The sequence below is a fragment of the Uloborus diversus genome, chromosome 4 (genome assembly GCF_026930045.1).
Source record: "Uloborus diversus isolate 005 chromosome 4, Udiv.v.3.1, whole genome shotgun sequence".
Lineage (NCBI taxonomy): Eukaryota > Metazoa > Arthropoda > Arachnida > Araneae > Uloboridae > Uloborus > Uloborus diversus.
In genome coordinates, this window is record NC_072734.1 from 108389792 (window position 1) to 108404057 (window position 14266).

At 32.7% G+C, this 14266-nt stretch overlaps 2 protein-coding genes across 5 annotated transcripts in view; one reads left to right on the forward strand and one right to left on the reverse strand.

Moving 5' to 3' along the window:
* Window positions 1-416, reverse strand: part of LOC129221586 (polymerase delta-interacting protein 2-like) — a 60719-nt gene extending 60303 nt beyond the window's left edge. For all 4 annotated transcript variants that reach the window (XM_054856097.1, XM_054856096.1, XM_054856098.1 and 1 more), the window contains exons 1-2: window positions 235-416; window positions 88-148 (exon numbers count right to left, since the gene is read on the reverse strand). In XM_054856097.1, the coding sequence (XP_054712072.1) occupies window positions 88-148; window positions 235-335 (162 nt within the window). In that variant the 5' untranslated portion in view covers window positions 336-416. The remainder of the gene's footprint in view (window positions 1-87; window positions 149-234) is intronic.
* Window positions 417-707: 291 nt separating this feature from the next.
* Window positions 708-14041, forward strand: LOC129221406 (transmembrane protein 134-like). The gene is made up of 7 exons (XM_054855887.1): window positions 708-772; window positions 857-1085; window positions 4156-4229; window positions 4967-5043; window positions 6511-6555; window positions 10124-10177; window positions 13950-14041. Exons 2-7 carry the CDS (start codon window positions 873-875, stop codon window positions 14027-14029), a joined length of 543 nt encoding a protein of 180 aa, XP_054711862.1. The 5' UTR covers window positions 708-772; window positions 857-872; the 3' UTR covers window positions 14030-14041.
* The last annotated feature ends 225 nt before the right edge of the window (window positions 14042-14266 follow it).

A 14266-nucleotide genomic window follows, 5' to 3' on the forward strand; every position in this document is an offset into this window, starting at 1 on the left:
TTACATAAATGCAATACTGTTTATTACTTTATGGTATTAATATTACTATTAAATACTAAAACAGAAAGATAGTCAGGTATAGCTCACTTGTCCAGTATCATATTTCCCTTCTAGCTTCGGGGTTTCTAACTTCCCAACTTCAGCAAGTCTAAGGTAAATACAGTTTTATATAATTTTAAAACAGCTATATTAGCATATTAATCCTAGGAAAGTTTACTATTAAAATAAAATTACCTTGCAAAAGTAGCAGTCAAAACTATTTGCGGCTTAAAATAAGTAGCTGTGAATGAGCTGTCAAGTCGTGTAAAGAACGATAAAAATTTAATTTTATTCATTTAGCTTAATTTAATATGTAAAATTTAAATATTACGTATTAAGGCATGAAAACATGTAAACAAACAAACACAAATGTTAAAATTCTGACTTAATGCCAAAGTTTAAATATAAATTCTTTAACCATTTTAAATTAGACAAATTTTTGCTCAAACTGCAGTACAGGTAAATAATAAAAGGTGAATATGAATATAATTACAAAAATGTGTTGATATCTGTTAAAAATCTACTTTAAAACAGCTTTGTACCTCATTTTCACAATCTTGTTGATCACGACATGACTAAATTCTCAAACTGAAGTGAAGCCAGGAAAGTTGTGTTTTTATTTCATCATCACTTGTTATTGTAAAAGCAAAATTTTGTTTTTCGGCGTGAAGAGATTAATTATGATACCTAAAATATAAACTTTAGGGATAATTCCAACTTTGCTATCAACGCAGTAAGTCCATTTTTACATTTACTGTCAGATAATGCTCTTTTTATAGCTTATTTATTCCTATTTTATTGAAGTTTGTTATTTTAGATACACTTTTCCGAATATGCTGAGTCTTGGTAGCAAATCGAACTTCACTATCGACGACGCTTTTGAAACTGAGGATGATGATGTTTTAAAGACTTATGGGACCACAACAGAGCATACGCCTTTGAAACCTTCAAGAAATTCTCGATCTGAAAGTACAAATTGCGCAGTTCGGATAGATGACCCTATAGCTGATCGAAGCCGATTTGGAAAATTAAAACTAACTGGTGATGTGAGTATTAACCCTGAGTATTCATTAGTATTGCATCAAAACATTACTTATGTTTCTATGAAAAAGTGCTCAAAGCTGCATGTGTAATTGTTTTGAAGTCATTAAAATGTAGTTTTTTAAAAGTATATTGGGTAGGTTGAGTTTTGAGATTTAAAAGTAGGGAAATTATGAAGATTAAAAATGTGTATTGTAATGTATTTGAAGATATTTCAATGATTGGAAATTTGATACAATCGTCAAAATTGAACTGAAATACTTCTTTTCAATGTTGCTTTTTTGGTAAAACCCTATGAAATCAGATATTTCCTTGGTGTGCCCGGGGTTTCAAGGACCTAAAATTTCCTATCCCATCCCCCTGTTTTTCTTTTTGAAACTTCTCTTTTAAAATATTCAAGGATTTCAAGTCAACGAAATGACAGGAACTAGGGAAAAATGAAGAAAAGAATCGTGGAGATGAAGCATTTTTACTTCACAGTTTTCCTTTCTTATAAATGCAACCTTCTGTACAAAACTGATACAAAGCTTATAAAATTGAAAGTTTTTAATAAATTACATAATTGCTACGCCGCAAAAACATTTATGAAGCAACAGTAAATATTTGAACAAAATGCTTGGCATTTTGCTCAAATATTCAATTAATTTGAATGAATTTTTAAAATTTTTAACAATGAGCTTTAATTTTTTCCATGAAAGACTTGTCTTTCTCTTGGCTATTATTACTTTTTTTAAACCAAAATATGTTCAATCCATTTGCTCTGTTTAGACATTAACATAATAAGCAATTAACATAATAGTCAAATAACCATTATGTTTTATCTTTTTAAATAATATTTTGTACTTTGAAAAATAATGAGTTGTATGTGTTTTGTGTGTGACCGTATGGTTACACACCACAGCAAGTTTTTTTAGAGTAGAAAAGTTGTATATCGTTAACCAAACGTCATGCAACCCCTGTGGTGAGTCGAACGGTAGGCAGACTAAGCTGCCCCGTGTTGGCGCAGAACCCCGAAGTTCAGCTAGAACATAAACAAAAGTATATTGGATGTAGATATTACCAACTTTATCAAACAAGCAAGTGTTTTTACAGCCTGAGACTAATATACCAATAGGCTCATAAGGCTTTTTTTAGAATCTCCCTAAATTTGTTTCACCAATATTTTGAAACATCAATACTAAAAAAATAATTGATGATTTTGCTATTAATAAAACATAACAAAAATTCACAGAAGGTACTTAAATAAAAAATATTGTGCAGCAATATTGCTTTTAATTTTTGTTTTAATTTTATTTTTTATTTTATTAGAACTTCTATTTTTTACTTAAGTTTGGGGAGGCCCAAAATTTTTACTGCTTAGGGCCCCCACTTTACTTGATCCGCCTATGTAAAATTCATTAATATTTTGTTTGTTATCTCCTCAATGAATAGCTAGGTTTTTGTATTGACAATTTTTAAATGTTATAGAGATCTTTTCATTTCAGATTATGTTATTTTTAGCAGAGTTATTTTGAGCTTTGAAAATTCTAAATTAAATTTTGCTCTTGATGTATTATAGTTCTCTAGGAATATTTTTCCACAAAACACCGAGAATTTAAGAGGAATAAAATAATAATCTCAGCAATATAAAATGAAACAGTAATGGTACTTCCACAGCTAGCAGGGCAGTGTATCAGATTTTGGAGCAAATACAATATTTTTATTCTTGTTGCAGCAAAAAACTTCCTTTAAAATCATTTTTTGTGCAAATGCTTTTTACATAACTTGTTCTTTTGTAAATTATTAGCAATTTGTTTTCATATTTAAATTGCATGCAACTGTAAAATTATCAAATATATATTATATATAAATACACATTTCTAATACTAAAGTTATTTAATCGTTCCTCTCATTTTTCGTTTTCGGAAAATGATGTAGGCCAACTGAGAGATTTACCTCCTTGCGATTTTTCTTATTTTAGAAAAATTTTCACAGAAGGAGAAGGCAATTTTACTATTTACAAAAAAAAAGGGGGGGGGTTGGGATGAACTTTTCCTTACTCTTTGTTTGCATCTGCAAAGGAAAAATATTCCTCTCACAGGCATTGGAGCCAAAAAGTTTAAAGAAATATAAAAAAACGTCTCTGAATTCCCAATTATCAAAATCTTTCCTCATAAGTCTGTTTACATCTGTATTTCAAACATTTTGCCTATATAACATTCATGCTTTTTCTTAGCTGTACTGTAAAAGATTGCTGTTTTCAATTTGGTAATGTGCAGCCGCATTACTTACAAATAGTTGCTGGAAGGACCACAGATAGCAAAGGATTTGAGAAAAACTAACTCTCCTGAAAATTCAATACATGAAGTTTTTTGAGCAATCATGATTGCTTATTGTTCTCACTTGACTGTTTTTGACGTTCCTTTGATTTTTCCCACCGCCACCCTCCGCACCATCACCATCGACGTGCTCCTCACGATGCTGTTCCTATAGCAAAAGTCGTCTCCAGGTTGCATCCATGTCCTACACACACGCGCATACATACACAACTACACACACACATGCACATACATACACAACTACACACACACATGCACATACACACACATACACACATACACACACGCATACATACACCTACACATACACACACAAAAACATACACACACACATACACACTACTACCCACACATTCATGCCTACACACAAATACACATAACCCATACACACAAACACATACCCCCACACACACACACGCCTACATACACACTCGTGATTGCGAAAAACATAATTTGAATTCAAGATGTCAAAATTCAAATTAATTTTATTTTTTTATTTTTGTGTTAAACAAAAATAATGTTCATTCCCCTTTCTTTATTTTTATGCTTCACCATCAGAAAACTTAGGCTTATTTAGAAAGTGTAGTTAATTTTTTATCTTTTTTTTTTACTTCATATTTTTTCCATGAAAACAATTAGCTCACTAGTATGAAAAATAATATATTTAATTTCAAATTTTATTTTAGAACTTTACATCAAGGAAGTTTATTCAAAGAGGTTTTATTTACTTATTCATTTATATATATATTTATTGCAGAGTTTTTCCAAAGATAGTGATTCTTTGATTCATGGAGATTCAATTCGTCCAGAAAAATTTGATGCTAAGTTAATGTAAGTATTTATTTCTTAAGCATTTATATCATTGATGTGTTATACTGTTCATTTGTGTGTGAAATCTAAGAAAATTGAGGAATGGCCCTTATAGCTGTTACAAATACACTTCGTCTGCAAGACTACATGTTCTTTTGTTAATGTTTCTCAGTTCTTGATCTACTCTTTTGAACAAAACTATGTTTAAAAACTTTTTGATGTTAGTGTGCATACCTTAGTCACCTATGAGTAAATTTCAAAGGACAGTTGGAAAACATAGAACTAAGTTCTCAGGAGCCTTTAAAAAAATCTTTCTATTTCATTACCCCAACTTGGTGCCAAGGACAGATACAAGGGAGGGGCAATTTGGACATGATTTTGTTCATTGCTTACTTGCATAACTTGAACCTTTCGCAGTTTAAATTTTGAGTTATCCAACATACTATTTTAAAATACTTTCTCCAATGCAATTACTGGCCAAATTTATTATGTCAGTATTTTGTAGTAACTAGTAGGATTTTAAAGTAAAAAAAATCAGAAAAGTTATATTTTGTCTTGCGGCATATTGATGTATTTTGCTTAAATTGCAACTTAGAATTGGTTATTTGTTCGATGTTTAGTTTTATGTTACTGTGGAAGATATCCTAAAAAGTTTTTCTAAAAGAGTATATCTTTTTCTTTTTAAAATACATCCTTCCTTGTTTGATGTTCATTCCGTAAATCTGAATTTTAATTCTTTTGTGAATTATTGTACCTAGATGGTGGAAGCATCCCAAGGTACAAGAAAACTGGAAAGTGATGTGTGCAGCTTTTGGCCTTCTTATCATTGGAATAGGTAATGTACAAATGTTGCTTGTGTTTGACGTATTTTAGAAAGTATGCAAAAAAGAAAAGAAAGAAGGGGTGAGTACAAATAAATAAAAAAGAAAAACAATTGATGGGCAACAATTTTTTAACATTGTATTTCGGAGAAATTAGACTCTGCTGCCACACACCCCATTTTGTACTCACTTAAAACATTCCAGTAATTTTCAAACCCAGTACCGCTGAGTTTAACTTAGTCTAAGTAAAGCTTGTGTTTAGAATCATAATTTTGGAAAGTGGTATAGTAATTTCAGGGCAACTCTGAGCCACAGTTTTCTGTTATAAACTGCTCTACTCATATTTCAATAGTTTTATTGTATTTGAAATGGAAGAAAAACTCAGAAGCATGCACAAAAATTTTGGGGCTTGCCACAAATGACTCCCCCCTCATATTATTTACCTCAACGTCTCTACATATATTTCACTCCACATTTTAAAAATCTCAGACCCTCCTTCACCTGTTGGCCCAAGCCAATGGGTGTCCCCCCCCCATGTACGCCCCTGGAAACACTCCTAATCTAATAGTCATTCAGGGTAACTCTGAGCCAGTTTTCTGTTATAAACTGCCCTACTCATATTTCAATAGTTTTATTGTATTTGAAATGAAAGAAACACTAAGGAGCTTGCACAGAAATTTTGGGGCCCATCACAAATGACTCCCCCCCCATATTGTTTACCCCTGCCCTTAGGTCTCAACATATATTTCACCCTTCATTTTAAAATATCGGGCCCCCCCTTCACCTGTTGACTTAGGCCAACAGGTGTCTCTTCTCTTCCCCTTGTACAAGCCCCTAGAAATACTCATAACCTATTGTATAATTATACAAAGCTACTAACTCTATTAAAGCATGAATTATTAGCCTGGTTCAAAGCAGTCCTGCCCTTTAGGGTGACTTGCAATAAAGTATTTTGACGGAAGTAAATGCTAATTCAGTAAAATGAAATTTCTAAATGTTCTTTTTTGTACCTCACAATATCACAAGATTTCTGTCATTTATAATATTGTATAGAATATTACATAGTTGGATGAGCAGTTTCCAGCAACTTAAAAAATAGCTCCCAAACAGTTACTTCAGAATTATTGAAGGACTTAATTAGCTGTGTGTGTGTACAATATCGGCAATGGTTTTGTCTTTGTAAAGTAAAGCATAGAATACTTATTACATAACTTTGCGGGAAGAGTACAGTACTTTTTTTGTTTTTTTGTTTTTGAAGTAAAATATACTGAAAAAAAATTAAGTGGGGCCGAGTTGATCCCCTTGGCTCAAAGTTACCCTAAGTGACTATTTTAAAAAGAATTGTACTTCAGCAGATGTGTTCTGAGCTTTTCATTAAGCTGTGTTTGTGAATTATATGCATCTGTTCTCTCAGATGTCCTACAATTTTATTTGTTAACTTAGTTTTCAGCCCTTATTCTAATGATTCTTTTTTTTTCTAGGCTTGTTAATTACAGGAATTATTGTTTTAATTATGCCAGAAATGGGTAAGTATAATTTTATTGAATAATATTTTTAATGTCTCATTTTCTTTTTTCTAATTATTTTATGTTTATGTTATTGTTATCATTTAAATAGTTTGAAATATATGTGTCACAAATTCATTTTATTTATAGTAAACCCTCATTAATCTGGGCCCTATTAATCCAGACAGCCATTTAGATGTACATACTGTATAAATAAATGCGAGTAATAATAAATTTTTTTTTATAAGAAGTATTCTGCATTTTTGTAATTTTCTCTTTTTCAGTTTTATATTTTCACTATGTACAGCAGTTTGTTTATGTACCATGGCTCAATTTATAGGTTATTTTGTTTAATCCATACTTCATTAATTCAGACTACCTGGATCCTCCTGTAGTCTGGATTAATGATGTTCTACTGTACATATTAATTTTTTTGTGAAGAAAATAATAATAAAACACAAAAAAAAAACTTTAAAAAAAAATTAATTTGAATTTTTTTTCATCTTGAATTAAAATTATGTTTTTCGCAATCACGAGTGTGTGTGTATATGTAAGCGTGTATGTTTGTGTGTGGGGGGTATATGTGTGTGTGTGTGTGCAGGCATGAGTGTGTGGGTAGTTGTGTGTATGTGTGTGTGGGGGTATGTGTATGTGTGTGTAGGCATATGTGTTTGAGTCTGTGTGCAGGCATGAGTGTGTTTGTGTGTGTATGTGTATGTGTGTAGGTGTATGTATGTGTGTGCAGGTGTATATATGTTTATGTGTGTAGGTGCGTGTATGTATGCGTGTAAGTGTAGGATATTGACGAAACCTGGAGTAGGTTTTCGCTAGAGGTGCAGCATCGTGAGGACCCGGTCGACGGTGATGCTGCGGAGGGTGGCGGTGGGAAAAATGATAGGAACGTCAAAAACAGTCAAATGAAAGCAATAAGCAATCGTGATTGCTCAAAAAACCTGCAAATGTTACAGGTAAAATAGATTTTCTTCATGTTGCGAATTAATTTTCTTTTCAATTCTGTTTCAAGCTTTTGCAATTCTATCTATAAATGATTTTAAAAAATATAAAAAACTTAAGCTTGTTATTAGAGAGGTGACCAAGACTGAAATTCTCCCAAAAGACGTGCTGGGTATTCTTGAGATTATACATTTATATGTTATGGGCATGAAGTTAGTCCAAGAAAAAAAATTTGAAGACAATGTATATTAATATATTCACATGATATTCTACATCCTTTCACCTTCTATGCAGCTGTTAACTTATAATGTTAGAATATCATATTAATATATTCACATGATATTCTACATCCTTTCACCTTCTATGCAGCTGTTAACTTTTGATCACATACAATAATAATGATGGATGGATAATATTGTCAGCATTTTAGGGAGGTATTGACCCCTATGACCCTTCTTAAGGTTTATGGGGAGGGGGGGGGCAAACTGCCCTTGGCTTTGGGCTGTACTAATTACAAATAAACACTAGAGAGATTTTTAACTGTCATTAAAAGGGTTGTTTTTATGTGTCTTAACAATGTTGAGGTAGAAAAAAATAGAACACAAAATTTGTTGTTTAGCCTTTCAGTGTATTTTTGCCTGACCTTATTCTTTTTATGCATGCTGCTGTTTTGAAAATCACTCATTATCAGTTTAATTATTGAGTTATTCAAAGACTACTTCTTAAGTTTCTTTCTCTGTCCTAATTCTGCGTTTTAGTTGTTGCCAAAAACAATGAAAAATTTTCGTTATTATAAAGTTTTTTTTTTATTTACAAATTAACAAGCTAATTTCAATGCTGAACTTCAGCAAGCATAGGTTTGTGGATTTTCGGCATCTGAAACTTTTCAAATAATACGGGTTATTGAATCTTTCCTTGATTTGAGTCAAATCTGCAGTTCAAAACAGTTTTTAAAAGGTTTATTTATTTATTTCTTCTTTTTGTACTTGTTTAAAATTGTTTCTGTATTCAAGCATACAAACTTTCAATATTTATTTCATCTAAGCTATTTTCTTTTTATGCAGAAGACATTTATATTGAAACAAAATTGAATGCTGTTTTCTTTCTTTTTCTTTCTTTTGTTAAAAAAAAACTTTTTTTATCAAATAAAACTTTAAAGTACTAAAATGTTTTTAAAATCTAAACACTATTTCTATAAGCTTGGTTTGCACTACAAAATACAGTAGAGTCACGAAAATCCGAGTCTCAATAGGCAGAGGTTCCGCTTAATCCAAGGTGCTTTGTTGTTATTTTTAGGGTATACTTTTTATAGGCAAAGAATGTTTTTTTCTGAAAATCGAAATATTTTGCTATGTAGAACGTCCCTAATAATATGCAATAAGGTTATAAAATGAAAGTGAAAGGTTTATGTCCATAACACTCGGAGGCGTCATTCTTGCCGAGGACTGCAGTTTCATGCTTAATTAGCAATCATCAGCCTGGCATAAGAAGTGACTGAGCTGAAGGTGGAAAAACCTCTTAAGGAAGCCAAGAGTACCAAACAAACTGGTAGCAAATATAGAATAGTACTCTTGGATTCCTTAAGAGGTTTTCCCACCTCCAGCTCAGTCATTTCCTATGCCGGGCTGATGAGTGCTAATAAGCACGAAACTGCAATCCTCGGCTGGAATGACTGAGCCGATGGTGTATTTTATGTATTTCTGCCTTTGCCCTGGCTATAGGGCGGTAACTTACTGAAAAAACCATTTAAACTAGTCTTAATTTTCGTTTAAGGGCTTGAATTTCGAATAATTACAGGGGTAAGTGCAAAACTTGATGCTGTATGAAGCGTACATGCAAAATTTTATCCTGCTATGATTAACAGTTTTGGATTATGTGAGGTACATATGTACCCTCACACATAGAAACAAATGACACGATAAACTAATCAAAACTTATTCAAGGACGATCAAAGGGCAGTTTTTTGGTTGCCTGTAAGTTTACACACAAATACGTACTTACATCAAGAAAAAAAACTAATCGAAACTCGTTTAAGGTTAATTAAAACATAAATTTATGTTCATATTTCAGTGATAAATTTTTAGAGGAGACAATATTTCCTTTTCGTTGCGTAAGGAAGTAAGGAGTGTATGTCCTTATGTAGTCCAAAGAATTTTTCGGATAATCTAAGTTTTCAGTAATCCGAGGTGGGGCGAGTCCTAATTACCTCAGATTTTCGAGACTCTGCTGTATGAACTAAAATTAGTTTGTGTTTTCTTGATTACAGCAGACGAAAGTTACAGTTAATCTTAATATCTCTAAATTTAGGTTAATTTAAAAACCACCAATAAGATTTAAATTAATGATTTGACAAAAAAACATAGAGTATATAGTTTTATACAAATATGTGTTACTACATCACTTATTTTTTTCTTCTATCATATTTTGATTTATTTTATTGGCTGCTTTAGAATTGACCTAAATATTAAGATTCTTGACTGTTGCTATTAAAAAAAAAAAGTTCGAATTTTTTTAATGTAGACTAAAATATAAAGGCTTATTCTTATATAATTGTCTTTGCATTTAAAGAATTTATCTATATGTTTAAATGTGTGTGTGAAATCAATCTTACTAAGCTTTTTCCCTTTAATTTCAGGTGTGCAAAGTTTTGTGTTTTTTATTGCTGGTGCAATATGTTTCATACCTGGAGGTAAATAAAGAATCAAATTAAAAAAAATGTTCTATTTTAAGCAATTTTATGAAGGAATGCTAGTATGTCCTTTGTGGTGAGACCTTCCCCCTCCCCACTCCCCCCCCCCCAAATTTCCCAAGTTTTACATGCAATAAAAAATCATCAAAAATTTTGTTTCTCGGACTTCAATACGGAAAAATTCAAGATGTCCCCCCCCCCCCCCAATAACTCCAAAGATTATCTACATTTTCATTACTTAGGGCTTAAATTTCAAAAAAAAAATTCTGTTGGAAATCCCCCGAAAGTTACCGAAGAAGGGCCCCCAAACTTCTCCTCCTACTAACATACCGAAGAACTTCTAAAACCTGCTTTTTAAAGCTAACTTCAAAATTTTTTGGCGAATGTCTCTCGCCAATATCTTTAAAGATTGTCTTAAATCTAGTTTTCAGGGCTTAATTTTCGAATATTTTCCGGAGGAGAACTTCTGAAAACTCCTGCCCCTAACCTCATTGAAAGTCAACCATACTTACATTTTTTGAATTCAATTGGGATGGATTGTCGGTCCCCTTAACATTACCAAAGATGGTCTTACAGTTCTATTGGGTGAGTGCAAAAGTTCGTGCGGAGTTGCAATAGATGGCGTTAGAACGGGCGTAAGGTGTAATCAAAATAATTTGTGCAGATACAAACTGCTTTGAGAAAGATTACTTTTAAAATGAGTGTTGATAAAGTGCATTTACAGCATGTTATGCTTTACGAGTTTCAGAAGGGAATAAACGTTGCAGCAGCCGTAAAAAACATTCAAGACGTTTATCAAGATCAAGCACCAGCTAAACGAACTGTGGAAAAATGGTTCGCAAAATTTCGTTGCGGAGATTTTAAGCTAGAAGACGAGCCACGCTCAGGTCGACCTTCCGACATTGATGACGACGTTTTGCGTTCTTTAGTTGAGAATACTCCGCGAATTTCACCAGAGGAAGTTGCTACAGCACTTAACGTTGACCGATCAACCGATTTTCGGCATTTAAAAAAATTGGATTTGATTTAAAGCTGCGATATATGGATGCCCCATTTGTTGACCGAGAGCAACAAAATCCAGCGAATTTCTGCTGCCGTATCTTTACTCGGGCGGCTCAAAAACGAGCCGTTTTTGGATCGATTAGTGATGGACGATGAAAAATGGGTCCTGTACAACAACGTTCAGCGCAAACGCACATGGAAACAGGCAGGTGAACATGGTGACGCAATGGCAAAGGCCAGTTTGCACCCGATGAAGGTAATGCTCTGTGTTTGGTGGGATTGCAAGGGTATAATTTATTTTGAGTTTCTCCCCGCCTTCCAAACGATTGATTCGGACAGGTACTGTCGGCAATTAAATAATCTGAACCGAGAAATCAAACAGAAACGTCCGAGTTTGTCAAATCGCAAAGGCATAGTCTTTCATCAAGATAACGCTAGACCACACGTTTCAAGACAGACCCTACGCAAACTGAACAGCCTGAAATGGGATGTCCTAACTCATCCACCGTATTCTCCTGATATTGCACCATCAGATTATCACTTATTCCGGTCATTGCAAAATCATTTAAATGGAAAAAAACTTAACTCTTTGAATGCCTTACAAAACGTCGTGTCTTCGTTCTTCGAATCTAAACCACGCAGTTTTTATGATCGGGGCATCCGTATGCTGCCAGAACGTTGGAAGAAGATTATAGACAACGTTGGAGAATATATCATTGATTGAATAAAGAGTTTTGCTTGCCTAATCACTGTATGACTTTCTTTCACAAACTCCGCACGAACTTTTGCACTCACCCAATATTTTGAAGATTTCAATTTCGAAAAGCTCTCGGGGATTGGCGCCAAATCTCTCTTTTCCCTAACATTACCAAAGATTATTTAAAACTGCGTTTTTGCAACTATAATTTCAAAAAATTTCTAGGGAGAGCAAGTACTTATCGAATTTTGATTAAGTGATGTTATAGTAATAATTTTAAATTTCTGAGAAAACATTTGCTCACATTTCAACATTTTGATAAAGTATCTTAAACTCTTGGTAATTCAGTATAATTACTGTTTATAAGAAAGAAATAGTAATGTCTGTCCCCTCCCCTGTCTTCTTCCTTTTTTCTTTTTTTTTTCCATTTTTCTGCCCCCCCCCCCCCCCCCCCCGCCCCTGTTGCCACATGTCGACCAATGTGCAAAATGCTTCAAAAATCAGAGCAACAGGTGACTTTTCCGCCCTTTTGTCGAAAATGTACCCCCCCCCCCCTCTTCACGAAACTAAATCCTGGCTATGGCCTTGCTTGAACTTGAACTTGGTTGAATAAAACTTACCATGTTCACATGTGCTCCCTTTCCCCTATATTCATGTAATAATAATACACAATATCTTCATTTTATATTATTTATCATCATTTTGTGATACTTTCCTTTTGTGATAGTTATAATGTTTTGGATCGACTAATAGAATTATCATAGTAGAGTTTTTGAATGCTGTTCATTCCTTGAAAAGATCCTCATCAGATGAAACACTAATCTAAATATTCTGCAAAATTTCACTCCATGTTCCATTATAATATTGAAATGAACAGTATAGAACCCAAAATAGTATTGTCTGCCAAAATATTAAATTTGACTAACATTCCAACACACATTCTCATACTGATTTTTTTTTCCCTTGTTACTATAATGATCGAAATTATAGAAAAGAAAAGGGGGGGGGGAGTGGAGGTCAATCAATCAACATACAATTTGTCAGGTTCTGATTATCTTGCACAATTCTTGACTGTTAGAGAGACACTTAAGAAGGTACTCATCTATGTAAATATTTTCCTTTGAAATTATATGTTTTTATTTAATTTATTTGCTATATTGTTGATTTTATGATTCTATCTATATGTCTTTTTATTTGTGATAGTATTTTTTTTTTTGACCAAGAAAAGCTATTTCTTGTTTCTTTTGTAGTTAGTTTTATATACTAAATATAAAATGCATTCCTCGTTATTCTATAAGTTCGTGTTGCAAGTAAATACAGTATACTCCCGATTATCCGTGTGCGGATTATCCGTGCATCATTTCGGAATCACTTTTCTAAAGCTTCGATGATGTTATCGATAACATCGTTTAATCGTTATCGTAATTATCGATAATATCGATAACATCATTGAGGAAGTTAAAGAAATTGAAGGTTTCGAATCCCTTGACGCTGAAAATGTGGAAGAGTGGTTTAAAAGCGACGAATGTGAATCAGGATTTCAATGTCTAACTGACGAAAATATAATTGAACTTGTTACTGAATCAAATGCAAGTGATGATACCGAAAACGAAGATGAAGAACATGAAGAAAATACAATTTCACATTCTACTGCTCTACAATCTGTAGAACATATATTGGATTACATGAGTGAAAGAAGTTACAATTACGGAGAAATAATTGCTGTAAGAAAAATTTGTACGGACATACACAACAATTTAAACAAAGAAAACAAAATGTATCACCGATGTTTTTTTTTTTAGCAATACATTTCGAAGAAAAGTACCTGGTTTGTGTGAGTATACACATAGATTTTTCTAATTTCCCCTTAAATAGTTACCCTGCATATTCCTTAAATGATTTTTCGGATTATCCGTGCTACGCCGCCCGATGATTAGCACGGATAATCGGGAGTATACTGTATTATAGAAATTCTGATAAAAATGTTTTTTTGAATGTTACATAAGAAAATATTATGCAAAGATTAATTTTAAGAAAATTATTATTTATTTTTTTAAATGTTTTACCCTCCAGCTTATCATGTGATTTATGTATACTGTGCAGTCAAAGGTCGTCGTGGCTATAATTTCTATAATCTACCACTTTTCAACTAAAGACCATCAAATTTATCTTACTACAACAAACTGGAAAGATGTGATGAACTTGTGTGTCATGTATGTAATATCTTTTAAATACTCTTTTGAACTTTTAAACAGAATCTTCATGTTTTCTCTCTCTCTCTTCTTTATTTTTATTTTTTTTGTTAAAATTCAAAACTTGTTGAATGATGTAGCAAAATAATTTCTGTTGAGTTTTTGTAAACATAACTCTAGCTCCCCCCCCCCCCCTAA